Source organism: Hypanus sabinus, chromosome 18 (assembly GCF_030144855.1).
Source record: "Hypanus sabinus isolate sHypSab1 chromosome 18, sHypSab1.hap1, whole genome shotgun sequence".
NCBI lineage: Eukaryota > Metazoa > Chordata > Chondrichthyes > Myliobatiformes > Dasyatidae > Hypanus > Hypanus sabinus.
The window spans coordinates 18,384,839-18,403,682 of NC_082723.1; the positions used below are offsets into that span (position 1 = coordinate 18,384,839).

General features: G+C 36.7%; 1 protein-coding gene across 8 annotated transcripts in view; it reads right to left on the reverse strand.

The window, feature by feature from the left end:
• rapgef1a (Rap guanine nucleotide exchange factor (GEF) 1a) overlaps positions 1-18,844 on the reverse strand; it is a 170,099-nt gene that overhangs the window by 95,725 nt on the left and 55,530 nt on the right. For 5 of the 8 annotated variants that reach the window (XM_059993774.1, XM_059993772.1, XM_059993771.1 and 2 more), the window contains exons 2-5: positions 16,568-16,710; positions 13,828-14,006; positions 12,570-12,665; positions 1,013-1,160 (exon numbers count right to left, since the gene is read on the reverse strand). In XM_059993774.1, coding sequence (XP_059849757.1) covers positions 1,013-1,160; positions 12,570-12,665; positions 13,828-14,006; positions 16,568-16,710 — 566 coding nt within the window. The remainder of the gene's footprint in view (positions 1-1,012; positions 1,161-12,569; positions 12,666-13,827; positions 14,007-16,567; positions 16,711-18,844) is intronic. The other 3 variants (XM_059993778.1, XM_059993779.1, XM_059993773.1) reach the window with 1 other exon arrangement.

Sequence of the window (18,844 nt, forward strand, 5' to 3'; positions counted from 1 at the left end):
TGCTTTCTGGTGAGATTTCTGTCCATCTCTTTTGTCTTAATCATCCCTTGTTTTCCATTCCCCATCTTAACCAAAGCTCAATATTACCTTCTGTGCAACTTCTATGTGTTTTTTCTATACCAGTATTGACCAAGGAGCTTCAATCTGAAATGTTAACTCCATTTCTCTTTGTACCATGGTTGCTTGATGTGTCCCGTGTTATATCGCTCCAAATTTCCAGCATCTGCAAGTTTCAGTTTTGATTTCCAAGCTATGCACTTCACTGAAGCAATAAAGCTTACAAAATCTTCTTAAGAACATCAAAAAAAACTTCAGATGCTGGAAATCTGGAAAAAAAAACAGAAAATGCAGGGGGAAAAAAACTCAGTTCAGGAATTCTCTGTATAAAACAAAAGAAATTAAAGTTTCAGATTGAAGAGCCTTTGTCAGAACTGGATCTTTTTAGCTAGAAAAAGAAGTGATAAGTGAGTAATTTCATTTTATTAATTCTAGGTTAAATAGGAAATCTTAATGTTTAATATTCATAAAATATTAAAATTTAATTCAATGTTTATCTCAAAGCCTGTTATGTTGAAACTGCAAGCTATCCTATGGACAGTGTTTCCACTCATAATTCGTACAATAAATTCTCAACAATGCTGCTTTAGGAACTGCCTATCAAATCAGGTATTTCTCCAAAGGCAACTGAAAGCAATCATATATGGATCAGAAGAAGAAAGCCCTTAACTCGGACTGGAGTCATCAGGATACCATCGTGACAGCTTTCTTGTTTTTACGAGGCTGAGCCACTAGCTCGACGCTCAACCCAGCACAGATAGAGAGCATGCAAGGGAGCCAGCTGGATTCGAACTCAAGAGCTTTCACTCCGAAGTCCAGCACTGATGCCACTATGCTACCAGCAGTTATATGGAATAAGTGTAGGAATATTCTGGCGAAGACCTTTGATAGAATGAAGATTCAAATAATGGCAGACTTCTACTCCCATTTCTCCATTTATTTTCATTTTACATACCTTCACTCCATCGAGCACTGCCTTAATCATCGCATTCACCATTTCTTTTTCATCTAGATTCACACCTTCTAGCATTACCCGATCAGACCAGCGAATCAGATTGGCCAGGCTTTGATACACCTGATTTAAACAGGATGTGATGGCAGAGCTGAAAAACAGAAGAAAGAGTACTGTCATTTTTGTCATACATTCACAGAAAATAGCAGAAATACATACAATGCCAAATAGCATCTCCTGTGGAATTATGCACCCTTTCACATCAGACATGGTTCTGATGAAGCATTGTATTTTAAATACTTATCCTTTTGCAACAGACGCTGAATGACACTTGCATCTATAAGATTGCCAAACTGCAGACTCATTACCAATACACACCCATTAAGAAACCTAAACTGAAAATGTTCAGAGAGTCAAGTAGTTTTGCTTTTGAATGCAAAAAAAGTATGAAACATCTGATACGTGCTACAAGTACATTGAAAATACCCACTTTTAACAGAGAAAACCATTAATGGATCTATTGCGCATTTTCTTTCTTCGGGGTTCAGTTAATCCAGCACTGCCCACATACTAAGCTCCATAAAACTCAATTCTGGGTCAAATAATGACTCCATGTGCCTCGTTTAATCATTGATGAATTTTGAACTTCTAAAGAGATTCCTTTACAACTTCATCTCAATAGGAAAATTCCCTCAGCTTTTATCGTACAATTCTACTTTTAAAAAAGAGCTGACTACAACCTTTTCACTCTGGACAAAATCATCTATTATAACCATATAACTGTATAATAATTACAGCATGGAAACAGGCCACCTCCGCCCTTCTAGTCCGTGCCAAATGCTTACTCTCACCTAGTCCCACCAACCTGCACTCAGCCCATAATCCTCCATTCCTTTCCTGTCCATATACCTATCCAATTTTAAATGACAATATCGAACCTGCCTCTACCACTTCTACTGGAAGCCCGTTCGATACAGCTACCATTCTCTAAGTAAAGAAGTTCCCTCTTGTGTTGCCCCTAAACTTTTGCCGCCTAACTCTCAACTGATGTCCTCTTGTTTGAATCTCCCCCACTCTCAATGGAAAAAAACTATCCATGTCAACTCTATCCGCCTCATCATTTTAAATATCTCTAACAAGTCCACCTCAACCTTCTATGCTCCAAAGAATAAAGACCTAACTTGTTCAACCTTTCTCTGTAACTCAGGTCTTGAAACCCAGGTAACATTCTAGTAAATCTCCTCAGTACTCTCTCTACTTTGTTGACATCTTTCCTATAATTTGGTGACCAGAACTGTACACAATACTCCAAATTTGACCTTACCAATGCCTTGTACAATTTTAACATTACATCCCAACTCCTATACTCAATGCTCTGATTTATAAAGGTCAGCATACCAAAAGCTTTCTTCACCACCCTATCCACATGAGATTCCACCTTCAGGGAACTATGCACCATTATTCCTAGATCATTCTTCCACAGCATTCTTCAATGCCCTACCATTTACCATGTATGTCCTATTTTGATTAGTCCTACCAAAATGTAGCACATCACACTTATCAGCATTAAACTCCATCTGCCATCTTTCAGCCCACTCTTCTAACTGGCCTAAATCTCTCTGCAAGCTTTGAAAACCTACTTCATTATCCATAACGCCACCTATCTTAGTATCATCTGCATACTTACTAATCCAATTTACAACCCCATCATCTAGATCATTAATGTATATGACAAACAACATTGGACCCAGTACAGATCCCTGAGGCACACCACTAATCACTGGCCTCCAACCTAACAAACAGCTATCCACCACTACTCTCTGGTATCTCCCATCCAGCCACTGTTGAATCAATTTTACTACTTCAATATTAATGCTTAATGATTGAACCTTCCTAACTAATCTTCCGTGCGGAACCTTGTCAAATGCCTTACTGAAGTCCATATAGACAACATCCACTGCTTTATCCTCGTCAACTTTCCTAGTAACCTCTTCAAAAAAGTCAGTAAGATTTGTCAAACATGACCTTCCACACACAAATCCACGTTGACCTTTCCTAATCAGAGCTTGCCCATACAGATAATTATATATACCATCTCTAAGAATACTTTCCATTAATTTACCCATCACTATCGTCAAACTTACAGGCCTATAATTGCTAGGTTTACTCTTAGAACCCTTTTTAAACAATGGACCAACATGAGCAATATGCCAATCCTCCAGCGACAACCCCATTTCTAATGACATTTGAAATATTTCTGTCAGAGCCCCTGCTATTTCTACACTAACTTCCCTCAAGGTCCTAGGGAATATCCTATCAGGAACTGGAGATTTATCCACTTTTATATTCCTTAAAAGCGCCAGTACTTCCTCCTCTTTAATTGTCATAGTTTCCATAACTTCCCTACTTGTTTCCCTTACCTTACACAACTCAATATCCTTCTCCTTAGTGAATACCGAAGAAAATAAATTGTTCAAAATCTCCTTCATCTCTTTTGGCTCCACGCATAGCTGTCCACTCTGATTCTCCATGGGACCAATTTTATCCCTCACTATCCTTTTGCTATTAATTTAACTGTAGAAACCCTTTGGATTTATTTTCACCTTACTTGCCAAAGCAACCTTGTATTTTCTTTTGGCTTTTCTAATTCCTTTCTTAAGATTCTTTTTACATTCTTTATATTCCTCGAGCACCTCAGTTACTCCATGCTGCCTATATTTATTGTAGATCTCTCTCTTTTTCCGAACCAAGTTTCCAATATCCTTTGAAAACCATGGCTCTCTCAAACTTTTAACCTTTCCTTTCAACCTAACAAGAACATAAAGATTATGTATCCTCAAAATTTCAACTTTAAATGACCTCCATTTCTCTATTATATCCTTTCCATAAAACAAATTGTCCCAATCCACTCCTCCTAAATCCTTTCGCATCTCCTCAAAGTTAGTCTTTCTCCAATCAAAAATCTCAACCCTGGGTCCAGTCCTATCCTTCTCCATAATTATATTGAAACTAATGGTGTTGTGATCATTGGACCCGAAGTGCTCCCCAACACATACCTCCATCACCTGAACTATCTCATTCTCTAACAGGAGATCCAACACTGCCCCTTCCCTAGTTGGTATCTCTATGTATTGCTGCAAAAAAACTATCCTGCACAAGGTTATTAACACAGCGGATTCTAAAGCATCTGAAGATCCAGAGCAATACACACAAAATGGTAGAGGAACTTAAGCAGCACCTGCCGTGAGGAATAAACAGTTAACATTTTGGGTTGAGCTCGTCATCAGGACTGATTGGAGAGGGATGGAGAAGGAATACAAGCTGACAGGTGACAGGTGAAAGAGGTAAAGTACCTTTAGAAAATAATTCTGATAAGGAGAGAAGCGTGGACCATGGAAGAAAGGGAAGAGGGAAACCAGAGTGAAGTGATGGACTGGTAAGAAGAGAAAGGAAAAGAGGGGAGACAGAATGGAGAAAAAAAAAGAGAAAAGGTGGGCGGGGGCAAAATTAACAGAAATTAGAGAAATTAATTTTCATGCCATCAGGTTGGAGGATTTACTTTACCTCAAAAAGCACAGAATATTTATAATCTTTAAAGTTGCTTTAATACTCTCTTTAAAATCATCCTTAATATAACTTCATTTTCTACTTGTTATCAATTATCTATAAACTATATTCATCTACATTTGGCTAAACCATTGTTTCAAATATAATTAATAATTACCAGTTGAAACCCTGTTGGTCTTGCTCATGCCAGGCCCCACGAGATTCGACATTAATTGGAAAACCCTGTGTTGCATAACACTGGGCAAAATAAATCAATTGTTTCAGCCCATAAATGCATTATCACTTTGTGCACATTGATTAGTGCCTTGTCACAGTTTATTCAAATGAGCACCAAAGCAGGTGAAAAATTGTAGTATCAAGTACAATCAAGGCAAGTAAATTTGAATAAAACTCACTTATACTGATCCAACAATAGGGGCTTTCACTATTGTAACATGCAACAACAATGTATATTTTTATTTCTCTGTGCCACTTCCAAGAACTCAATTGAGAACCATTCATAGCCAAATTTCATGTACTAGAGAAGCTTAAATCTGCTCCAGGGGAATTTCATACATTCAAGTGCTGATTCTAATAATGAAAGGAAAATATTTTAAGATTTTACAATCCAATCCTCTCGGGACACTTTAAATAATGATTTCACAAAGAAAACAGAAAACTTACATGGGTTCAAAGTTTACAGAAACAAATGCACTTTTTGCATTCGTGTTACTTTCGTACATTTGCAGAACGGGCTTGGTGGGTTAAAACTAGAGATGACAGTTATTTGCTCATTAATAAATGAGTAAACCAAACTTTTCTATTCTCCAAGAATCTGTTTTGAAAAATCTTAACAGTTTCACAAAACCTATTCACTAAGATTGAAAAACTGTTGCCCGATTAATCACACAGCTATTTTGGCAATTCATTGCTTATGTTTGAGATGTTATATAGACATTAAAACAAGCAGTACAAAACTGCAGAAACTTCAAAAAAAATTTCACTTACTTGAATACAATTAACAATTCAGTATCACTGAATTAAATGGTCCAGAAGAACAGTACAAGTTGTGCAACCATCTTAAAAACTACTTTCAGATTGATCCAAAAAGCTACTGAACTACTTTGACAACAGTAAATGTAAGAAATACAGGAGCCCATTGTGCACAAATTCACATAACCAGTAAAAATTACCAACATGATCATTTGTTGTTTTTTTTAGCTTTCATCTGAGGGACAAATTTAGGTCAGAATATCAGCAGGAATCATTGAGTTATATTTTACGTTCATGAGTTCTTGGTTTTGTTATTCTCCCAAGAGATAGGATATTTGAGTGTAGAGTCCCTCAATATTGCACAGAAGCATATTCACCTCTCTAGTCCAGGACACAACTTGGAACACTAAAGCATAGATCAGGTCCTTTGGCCCACACTGCTGTGCACAATATTTTAAGCCAACGACTCCTAATTGAGTTAATCCCTCTCCAAAATTCAAAATACATTTATTATCAAAGTATGCATACTTTATCCAACCTTAAGATTTGTCTTCTTACTGGTAGCCACAAAATAAAGAAACACAATAAAACCCATTAAATCAAATTAATTCTAACACCCAATGTGCAGTGACAAAGAAAAATCACCATGCAAACAATATGTAAATAGCATTTAGAACTGAAGTTTACAAAAGTGAGTCACAGACACTCAGCCAGGCATCAGTGCACCTAATTCAGAAGCCTGTTAGTTAGCCTTTGCCCAGTGCAGTGACGAGTAAACACTGCAGAGCAGCGAGCTGAACCAGCCCGTCCTCATCTCTGCCCCTGACACACAACCCTTTTCAATCTGGCCCAGCGTTTTAAAATTGTGCAAACCTCAGGTCACACTTTGCTCTCAGACTAGGGCATGATTTGACCCATACCCTATCTTTCCAATTCAGCTCAGTGCTTAAATCAATCAAACCTTGAGTGCTTTCCTGCACATCGATCATATTCCTCCCTTCTCTGCATATCTGTGTGTTGATCTAAGTGTCTCTTACTTGCTCCTATATGCCTCTACCACTACCCTGGTCGTGCATTCTAAGCCCCATATGCGTAAAATAAAATCTGCCTCACACACCTTCCCCTTACCATAAGTACATCCACTCTAGTTCTAGGCATTTCAGTTCTGAGGAAATGAAGCTGGTTGTCTATCTCTGCCTCACATTTTTTTAATAAAGTATCAAATCAAATCTCCCCTCAAGAGAAACCAGCCCCAGCTTATCCAACCTCTCCTCCAGCACAAACCAGGCAACATCCAGGTAAACCTCAACTGCATCCTCTCTAAAGATATCACTTGCTTCCTATTAAGTGGCCTAACTAGAGTTTTACAAAGTTGTACCCTCTACCATCAGATTTCTCAACAGTCGATGAACACCATCTTACTATTCCCCTTTCATACCATTTGCTTATTGTAAATTATATTAATTTTTGTGTTTGTATTGTACTGCTATCACTAAGTAACTCATTTCATGACATACATCAGTGATAATAAACCAAATTCTGATTCCGATTCCTGGCTCTCAAACTCAATGTCTCAACTAATGGAAGATGAGCATGCTGTACAACTTCTTTACCACCCTGTCAATCTTTTAGGGAGCCACTTTTAGGGAGCCCATTACTCCCAAGATCAGAATCAGAATTAATATCACTGGCTTAGGTCTTGAAAATTGCTGTTTTTCAGAAGCAGTACATTGTAATACATAGCATAGTGCAAAATAAGAGCAGAAAAATAGTGAGGTGGTGCACATGGGTTTATTGTCCATTCAGAAGTCAGATGGAGGGAAAAAAGTCATTCTTGAAATGTTGAGTATGTGCCTTCAGGCTCCTGTACATCCTCCTTAATGGGAGTAATAATCCCTCTATACATCAATGCTGTTGAGGATCCTGCTATTAACTAATTACTCTCCCTTTATTTTGGAAAGTGCAACATCAGTGCAGCATCAGGTAAAACCCCCATCTGCCCATATATGAAATTGACCTCTACCTGGCTGTATTCTTTGGTAATGTTCTGTTGTACACCACCGCCAATCCTTGTGTCACCTGCAAACTTATTCATCTGCCTTATCATATTTTTGTTCAAATCATCAGTCTGGGTACAGTTTTCTCTGGATCACCACGAGTCAAAGATGTTCATCCAGGACAAGACCCTTCCACCAAAATCCTGACTTTTAAGGGCACACCGATTTTAGATCTTGTCAGCCAAGTCACTATGAATCTCATGAATCTTCTGTTCAAGCCTACCATGTGGGATCTTGTAAAATGCCTTAAAAAAAATCCATATAAACAACATTCACCATTCAACCTTCACCAATTACCTTTGTTATCACCTCGAAAATCTATAAAGCAGATGTGACCTATTCCATACAAAACCATGCTGAATGTCCCTTTAGAAGACTATGTTCTTCCAAGTGCTCAGAAATCCTATCCCTAAGACAAGAAAATCAGCAGATGCTGGAAATCCAAAGCAACACACACAAAAAATGCTGGAGGAACTCAGCAGGCCAGACAGTAACTATTAAAAAAAAGTAAGCAGTCAATGTTTTAGACCAAAACGTCGACTGTTTAATCTTTTCCATAGATGCTGTCAATCCAGCACCTATGCATCCTCCAGCATTTTGTGTGTTGCTAGGCCCCAAGAATCCCTTAACACAAATTTCCCCACCACTGACATGAGATACACCGATCTACAATTTCCAGGATTACCCCTACTTTCCTCTTGAACAAAGAAACAACATTAGCTACCTTTCAGACCTGTGGCACCACACCAGTGATCAATAACCCCCCCCCCCCAAACTAATGTTGGTTCTCTCTTAATATCCTAGGGGATATCCCATCAAGCCTTGGGGAATTTTGCACCTTAATATTCCAGTTTGGAACTTAAAATCTCAACCTTCTGACAGAGGCAGTAATATCAATCAAACCATAGCTGGAATCAACTTGCATTAATGTAACACTGAATCAGAATAACTTTTAAGATACCTTACAAGAAATAAGGTGAAAACCACCACTGCTTTCTATTTATGTCATGCAGTAAAGAAAAAGACCCAAAGTATCTTTCAGATGCATTTCAGACAAAAACTGACAGCAAGCAAAAGATGTCTTTAAAAAGGAAGATCAGTACTTGCCATGTAGAAAAGTTTTGCCCTGCAATGAACTGGATCTAGGCTAAGCATTCAATTCAGCCCCAAAAGCATCTGATAGGAATTTGCAATTCTAGGTTCAAGGTTGACAGACTTTGAAATACAGGGCTTGAGCAGTAACATACAAGCTGGCAGGGATTCATAAGTAAGATCACATAAGGATTGAAAATCAAGACAATGATCTCATTCAGAGGGAAAAATGCAGCTTTCAACAACAAGTTGCTACATGCTTGGAATTCACTGCAGGAGAGGACATTTCACAAGCAATAGTAGGAGTAAGGTTATCAAGAAAAAGTATATATTAAGCCTATTGCAATTGGTATGACTTCTAGATATTCTGAAGAGAATTTCAAAAATGAGCAGGATTTGTATGCAGAACAATTTAGTCTTTCAGTGAAGTAGGGTAAAGGGCTCAATTCTGACAGCAAGGGTCATCTTTCTGGGTGTAGCCTAACAGGATTGTCAAGAGTATTAATGCAGCTACAGCCAAAAGCACAAGATTGCAGTAGAATTTGCAAGTAAGAGAAGCATTGCATACATACTCACTCCTTGGGAATTTAAACAAGCATTTAGTTGAAACAGGAGGAGAAATTAAGAGCTTACTCAGGATAAATAAAGCATAAATTTAATAGCAACAGAATTTTATTACTTTTAATTAATAAGTAAATTACTATTTAAATTAATAAATAGAGGTATGAGAAAGCAGCTCTAACCAATGAACTGTACATCTTCAGCTATGTATGAATCCCAGAACATTATTCTATTCTGGACAACCACAGCTGCAGGAAGAATTCTCAACAACTGACTTCACTGTGTTCCCTCCACAAACGTAAATGCATTGAAACTTGAATATTTCAACAAGCAGTCATGCACAACTGTAGAATACAGAGAAAGAAGTTTAAAAGTCAAAGAGCATCATGCTCTCCAATTGGTTCTGCTTTGGTATGTCACCAAAGACTGCTTCAAAGTTCTATAGATGTACATGGAGAGCATTTTGACTGGCTGCATTACAGACTGGTATGGGGGTTCTGATACACAGGGTTGTAGACACAGCCAGTTCGGCCTCTACAGAGGACATCGGCAAGAGGCGGTGACATCCATCTGTGACGGTGGTGTCTGAAAAGAGGATGCTGTCCAAGTTGCATGCCATCTTGGACAATGACTCCCATCCACTCCATAATGTACTGCTTAGACACAGGAGTACATTCAGCCAGAGACTCATTCCACCAAGATGTAACACTGAGTGTCATAGGAAGTCATTCCTACCTGTGGCCATCAAACTTCACAACTCCTCCCTCGGAGTGTCAGACACCCTGAGCCAATAGGCTGGTCCTGGACTTATTTCCGCTTGGCATTATTAACTTAATATTATTTAATTATTTGTGGTTTTATATTGCTATATTTCTTCACTACTCTTGGTTGGTGCGGCTGTAATGAAACTCAATTTCCCCTCATGATCAATAAAGTATGTCTGTCTGTCTGTTATTACTAAGGATCCTTACTATTTGGGAAAAGCCCTCTTTTCATTATTACAGGCCTCTTCTCATTACTAGCCTTACAGAATACGCCCAGTGATTTAGGAACAGCTTCTTCCCCTACACTGTCAGAATTCTGAACACACTATTTATATATTTTGTAAATTCTAGTAACTTATTTTTTGCTGCAGAACAACAAATTTTACAATATGTAAATCAATAACAAGCCTAATTCTGACTCTGGCCTCTTAAGTCCAACTTCAATTATATCTCTTTCTAATCATTATGAAGATTACCATTACTGAAATTGGGGTGTTTTTAGTATCTTTTACTCTAAAGTTATATAAAAAACTTACTATTTTGCATGTTTTTTATAGCCTTTGCTCATTTATTTTCTCTTTGACATCCTTTTCTGGCCCAACTTTAATCTTCTACAGTATTGCACAATATGCCCTGTTTGTATGATTGGTACTACTTTCAAATTTCCTTAAGATCCTTCCTGCAGAATTTTTTTGATGAGAATTATGAAATATTTCCTTAAATATAACTTCAAGTTCCTTAAATTTATTCTAAGATTTACTATATTTATCAAGCCAGTTTCATAGCTTTTGTAATGGATTTTGGTTTTTACAATTTCTATCCCAGATTTCTCACTCCAAAGCTGAATTGTTATGATTATTGTTTGCCAGCAAGTCCTTCTATCACATTGCTCATAAATCCTGTCTTATAACACATGACTAGATCTAAAATAGCCCACTCCCAGCTTGTAACCTGTGGAGACAATGGAGAGGACTTCAAAGAGAATGAACTCCTGGGTGCAGTGGAGATTGGCTGATTGAAAAGGAATGTAGAAATGGTGAGGCACAGCATAGTTTGGAGCATAGTTGCTATTTTTCACAGCGATGAGTTCAACAGGAATGTTCATTGTGATGGGAATGAGCCATTAACTGCTGCCTGCATAGATAGTGATAATACAGATGGGAATGAAAGATTTTGAGGAACCTTAACTACTTAAGATCTAAATTAAAAAGTATAAATAACACTATCAGTATCTTGGTTTAGAATAGAGTCTTCAAAAAAAATCTGCTGAGAGGTTGCAAAAGATATGGATCTGCTAAATGGCTGAGCAAAACATTAGCAGATGGTCATGTGCTGCTCACTCTGACAGAAGGAACAGAAAAGCAAAGTATGGCTTGAATCGAGAAATAACCACAGAATATTGTAAAGTGAAGAAAATCAGAGCAAGTGTACTACATTGATTCCTGGGGACAGTCTTTGTAGAAAAGTGGAAAAATTAGAGGAAAAAGAAACCACTTCAGGGGCTTTTGACAGGATCACGTTAAAATATATTTCTCCTTGAAGAATCTAGTACTGAAAATGGAGGGTGGGGTGGGGGGAGTGGAAGAAACACAGGTTCAGAATAAGACATCACCAATTAGACGGATCATAAAGAACTGTTCTGAGCTTTTTCCATTCACTGTAGTTCTCTATCCTGATGAAGTATATATAGAAGTTATGTCCTGGAACATACTCAAGAGATTTCATCTTTTAGATAATTTGGGTTTGGAGAAGGTTGGGAGGAGTCTGCTAAGAAATAGACAGGAAGAAGTCAAGGCTAACATCAGATCAGCCAAAATTTTATTAAATAATGCAACAGAAATTATTAAGTCTATTCTTATTCCAATATCTTACGCTCACATAAAACAGCCTTGTTAGTCATTATTTTTCTCTGCAAAATAAGCCGCAAAAAGTTATATCTGCAGAGGTTCTAAACCGATTCAACAAAGTACCCAGAAGTGTGTCTACCTGTAGCCAGTTATCCAGTCAATAAATGCTCTCTGAGTTAGATTGTGAAATGAAAATTATTAGTTCTATAAGAATCAGGGAAGTGGGTTAATTTAAAATGTGGAAATATTTTGCTGTCAAAATTAGAAAGACAAATTTGTCTTTCACAGAAAAATTGCTTTCAAATGCATAGAAACACTTCAATTAATTTACCAGTCTTGCTATATAGCATCTCATGTGTTTATCTAACACTTCAAATAAGCCAACACCTACTCCCTAACCCAATTTCAAATACTTAAATATAACCCACCATGTACTTGCCAGATTAACTTCTCACACCAACCAAACCAAGGTGTTAAATTGTTACCCATTAGCATAAATATATTTTTATCCACAAGAACATTTTATCTCTGTTTAGACAGCAACAATAGAAACAGGTACAAAGTAAACATTTTAGGTCTATGGTCTTCAACTGTGTGTTTAAGCCAACATCTGAAAACATTAATAAATTAATAACAGTTTGATTATATCTCAACAACTGAAAATGTAGTCATGTTATAAATAGAAACTTTGCATTCAGACCTTGCATTCCAATTGTCTATATTACATGTGACCCCGATTCCAAGAAAGCAAACGTTTTCAATTGCAGTGTTGCATCCTTGTCTTATATTTTTTGCTCTAAACAGAAATGCAGAAAAGTACATCAACTATTAAATGAAGTTTAGTCTTTTGTTTAACTAAGTGATACTGGCTCCTTGTTCTTCTATTGAAAATCATACAGAAGACCAAAATACAAAATGCCTATCCTAAGAAATGAAAACAAGAATACTGAATTGTAGTCAGTTGACCTTATCTCTTATCTTGATATCGCGCTGTAGTCCAATTAGAATAACCATAATACTCTTTGACAAACAACATACTTAAACAAATGCTATCCCATATCAGAAATTCCCCACCTGTCATCTTCTGCACCTTACTATCCTCAGACCAAAGTAAATTAGTACTTTCTCTAACTTGAATTTCACTTACCTGATCCAATTATTGAAGTTCATGTTGTAAATGGCAAGATGCCATGGTAAAAGATCTTAAGATGCTCTTAAACTATATTTAAGTGCAACAGACTTTCACATATTGATAAACTGCACCACATCTATGGAGAGGAATAAAAAATTAATGGTTTGGCCATAAGTGTCAACTCTTATTCCTCTCCACAGATGCTGCCTGAGCTGCTGAGTTCCCCCAACATTTTGTGTGTTACTCAGGAGAGATTATTATTGCTTTCCAAAGATTAACAGCTATAAGTGACAAAGAAGTATAATTTTATATTTGAATTTCTTCTCAAACAGAAAGCGTGTCACAATGTAAGGCAGAGAAACTGGTGGGAAACGATCATCTTCAGAAGGTGCAGAATGAAAGCAAGGCCATGATTGTACTGGAACAAGCAAATAATCAGTTTTCTAGTTATACAACAAATCATTAGTTATAAAGAATTTTATGTTATCTGTAAATCATAGAACATTAATAGCTTTATAATACTACAGATACCAACTGGATATTATTTTGATGCTTAACTACTGATTGTCTACATAATTATAGTTTCCTATGTTGACAAAAAAAAATCTATCATGAAGTGAACATGGGAATTTACGACGATATAGATTTTTCCCATTTAGCACTGTCTCACAGCACGCAGTTGTTATCGCACCCCTCAATCCTCCAGACCAAACACCCCTGTATTTATTTGCTAGGAGATGCTATCTTGGGAATACAGCACAAGCCTCTATCCTCCCCTGGCATTCTTGCCCATGGCACAATTCCAGAAGCTATGTTACTCATTTACCTTTGTTGAATGCGTTGGTCCACTTGTACTAATGGCAAGATGGCCTCTAAGACTTTGCTGGCTGAACCAGACAACATCTCCAGTACTTTTTTATCAATTACCATTTTATCGACAATGGTTTTAAAATACCGCAGTGCACTGACTACTTCCTTTTCTTGTTCCTCTAGCCGATTTAAAGTCTGCAAAAGATAAATTTAAAGAAAATTAGAATCATGAAAGTCAAAAACAGCAGGTAACTATGGAAGTATCAAGGATAAAAAGTGGAAGAACAAGTTACTCATTATTAATTCACTTTAGTTATGGTGTGAAATCAAAATTGATTGAAAAATTCAACTGTTTGCGAAATGAGTTATTTCTCACAAAGAAATCAATACTGTCAGCATATCAAACATAAACCTCAAAAAAGATGCAAAATCCTGTTTCACCTAACAGAACAAGACTACAATTTAAAGGAATGTAAAGAACTAGGTTAAATATAATAGCAATCTGCAGACTTGTTTCATTTTCCCTGACACCTTTGAGCTTTTTTTGTAAAATTCCCATTTTCAGAGATTATGTATCATTTCTTTTTGGAGACCCAGAAGTTTCTCTTCAAAAAGAAGCAATCTAGAATGGATCGGATACAATATTCACTCATAAAATGCTATATCATGATTCTGAATAGAAATAATTTCAATTCAACATTTACCCATACTAAACCATTTATAAGATTTATTCCACCAATGTTTGTAGAACTTAAAATGAATTAGTGAAAGCAGAATATGAAAAGCAGCAAGACTTCATCGAATGAGACAGAAGAGACTTGCAGACAATGGAACTTGGGAGCAAAAAAAAACAAATTGCTGGAGGAATTCAGCAAGTCAAGCAGCATTCTGTGAAGACAAAGGGATGGCTGATGTTTTGTTCGAGGACCTGAGACTGTTGAGGAAGAATGCAATAGATGGCTACTGAAACAAGCCTTCATTAATGCATATTATAATCTTTGATTTTGCCATGTTCTATTTAGAGAAGTAAGGACCACAATTGATCAGTGATTGGTTATTGTTGATAAATGCTATGACTATGCATTTAATTCAAGTCAACATTGAAACAGCTTAATGTACAGAAGATTTAGAGTGTAATCCACCTGTCTGAAGAAATATGCGCAAGTTTATTTTACCCACTTGTAATTCAGGACTGCTAATTAATATATTAATTAATATATTAATTACAGTTTAATTATCAGTTGTATCCAACGTAATTCTGACAAATAGGAAACATACTTCATCTCATTTCTGCAGGTAACCTCTCCAGTCACACTGGAAACTAAGCAGAAGCCAATTTCATGTCAGCATTCTAATCTTAACTACCTTAAAGCCTGGCTTGCAACCAACCCAAATTACTCTCATACAACAAGGTAACTGGATTCACATTCTTTTTAGTGAAATTGCACTTAAGCAAACAAGAATTAACTACAGCAAAATTCAAGCAGAAGATAAACACTAATATTAACAACTTGCAAAATAAAAAGAGGGACCCGACTATAAATCGCTGCAGGCTAAAAACTTAGTGGGAGTGGTGCCCACCACAACTGCAAGTAATAAGTTTATCTTTTCCAAGTCCACATGACAGATCCCAGAAAGATTTTCTAGCTGATTATATCTTCTGCTTGATTAACTTACATTTCTATAAGCCACTTATTTGTAAGTCATTAAAATATTATTTCATGTACATCCACATCACAGCACTCAAAGACAATTTTTTAGTTATACAATGTTATGGAAGAATTATGCTCCTAAAAAACCGTCCCTATCACGATTTTCCATGACCTAAACTCTCCCTCCCCACAATAAATAACACACAAGTGGAAATGAGTTCCCATGGCAGGTTTTTCTCTCAACAGTAATACCCTCCTTCTGCTCAGTCTATAAGCAAGGATTGACAGTAATGTAAAAAGAGAAAAGATTATTGATTTGACAAATCTACACTACTCTGTTTGAGAAAGTGTTGCTGTATAAGTATCAATTAAGAGAGTATCTTGTCATTTTCAAAAGCAAATCCTTATAGTGGCTCCTCAGCCTATTTTAACTGGCAGTCTATGATAGTTGTCTTAGATAAATTACATTACTTCTCTATTTTTTGTTTTCTCCTCTCCCCCACCACTCCCACATAAATTGCATAGCAGCAATTTTTATTCCAATCTCAATTCTTTTGCTAGTGGCTTGTGAATTTAAGTAAGGGTGAATTTCCAGTACTTGGACAGCCATTGAAAAAGGCAAACTGTACTCTTCTGCTAGTGTAAGAAATGTCAGCACTGGGAATCAAATTCCTTTGAAATTTTCTAATCACAATCAGCAACACATTTTCCTATCAATGGATCTTTTGTTGATTTCCTTGTTCTCTTAGCTGAACCTCAGGTCAGTTCTGCCACAATAATCATACACTTGCATAAAAAGTTAACCTGGCAAAGACAACGAATGTAAAAGTCTGGTCTATCAATAATAGGAAATGCTTTGCTGCTGACTAAATAAAATGGCAGTCTCAATGGCAAAGCCTGAATTAGATGAAAAAAGCCAGCACTACATAAAGAACATGTTTAAGTAAAATTTCTGAAAAAGACAAAATCTTAAACCTTGGACTGTGCAATCAAAACACGAGGAGCCCATCTCTTTAATGCACGCACCCTGTAACTTAAAATCTAAAAATAGGCATAATTTATCTTCACCCATCCCTTACAAAAGGCATAAAATGAGAAACTGACCTTATTTGGAGGCTTTTCTGTAGTGGTCTTAACAGTTGTTTCTACTGGTTTTCCCTTTTTTGAGGGAGTTCGTTTTATTTTTGGTGAATGAAATTTGTCTTTTAACTTCATGGTGAATGAGCTCAGGTGGGAGCGTTGGGAATCTGGAAAAGGAAAAAGGAACACAATGAACAAAAGACAGTTCTCAAACTTCAATCCAATTTTAGAATAAAGATTAAACAAGGCAGAAAAAAGATCTACCATTCCATGATAATAAAACACAGAAAATCAATCATTTTCTGGATCTATCTATTCCAGCATAGAGCGCCTGCAGGAATCAACTTGTACAACTCAGGAGGAAGCCTAAGATATCCTTTAGTCAAGACTTGTACAATAAACAGAGGGGATTCTGCAATGCCCAGTGGTCTAGTATCACTACAGCCTGTGTGTAATGAAGCCAGAAATGTTTGAAAATATAATGTGATTTTGTATTTACAGACCAATCTTTTCATTTCCTCCTCTAGCTTAGTGTGTAGTGTTTAATGGTGTACAGTTCAATGGTTTAACTCAGCACTTGACGATTAATCAGAAAAAAAAGAGGTTCCCCAGTTTCCATTTCTGGAGGCAGAACTCACATTTCTTTGTAGATATCATATCCAATGCAGTGGAAGTACACTGAGAAGCATTACCTCAAGTCATCTGAACACAACATTAAATTTCTTCTGGAGAATAATGAAGTGAATTGACCTGGGACTAAGTACCTGTAATTTACCAATCAGTACATTAAAATATTTTGCAACAGGTTTGTAGGCAATTCAAGGAAGGGTCTACCCATAAAATTGGACAGTGTTGTTCTTAAATAGAAGATCATGAACTGGTAACAAAACATCCCAGTAGATTTTAAATAAAACCTAAAAAGATTGATCCGTAGCAAATGCTGCCTTAAATGTCAGCTCAATAAATCACAGAGTTAACAAAGGAGATAATAAAATTGATTTCAAAATTTAAAACAACTTGTTACTTTGGAAGGTTTTAGAAAAGCCAAAGGACATTTACACCTCAGTTGCTTCTCCAACTAATTCAGCACAAATCTGGTTTATCTTATCCTTCAATTTTCCATTGATTTTGTAGGATTGTCTAGTTTTGGCTGCCTTATCAGATATGTTTACAGCCTTACAAAATAATAATGCAGAACAGAACATTACAGAAAACCCTCATACAATTTTATCCAATTTCTCACCCTAAAAAAGGCTAGTTGGCAGTTTTAAAATTCATCTCACTGTAAGCATAGTGGGTTTGCAGCTAACCACAAAGAATGGGTCGCAACTGTAACAAATGTGACTTGGAAAGTTTACACAAGAGAGTATCAATGTTCTACTGGAAAACTCCTGGTAGATCCTCTTAGTTTATAACTGAGGCTGCAATACTAGCACAGTGCTGTAGGCTTGCTAAAATTCCTGAGGTACCATCTTTCCATTTGATCATAAAACAGATATCCTCCTACTTAGTTTCATTAACATTATGACATCACCTCAGGAGGTCTTTCAGTGCAATTGCCAACATTTCCCCAAACATTCATTGTAAAGGTCACGTACAGCACCATGAACCACCATTTCTCAGAGGCACAGTAAAATTCCAATTACAGCACTTCTCAAATAGCAATTCAATATTAGAGTGCTAACTGTATCAACTATAGATGTGTTCATTGTACTACTGTGTACATGCAGATGTGCTACTGACAAGTATTACAACACACTCAAAATGGTGGAGGAACTCCGCAGGCCGGGCAGCATCTATGGAAAAAATATTGTAGATGTTTCAGCCCGAAACATCAACTGTACTTTTCTTCCCCATTGTGTTTTGTGCCTGAAGCTTGGATTTCCAGCATCTGCAGATTTTCTCTTATGACCTACAAGAATATTTTTTCTTTATATGAATGATAAATTAGTGTTTTGTTGAGAATAATTATACAGTATTTAAAAAGTAATCAAATAGATTAATCATAAATACAAAATGACATAAATAAACTTGTGATTACAGAGTGGCAAAAGTAGGAGACAAGGTGGACAAGACAACTGAGGGATGAGCCAAGCTGTGGTTCTTCCTACCAAGATGGACCAGGTTACAATACATCCTTTTTGAAGAGATTTAGGGTTACCTGCCAGAGTCTGCTTCTTCTACTCACAATGTGTTTTCCCTGTAGCAGAGAATGTGGTACTCTTGCAGTTCCTCCTTAGGTTAGTTGTACTATGAGAGCACAGCAAACCCAAATTCTCGACTTCGACTTGTTCCAATATT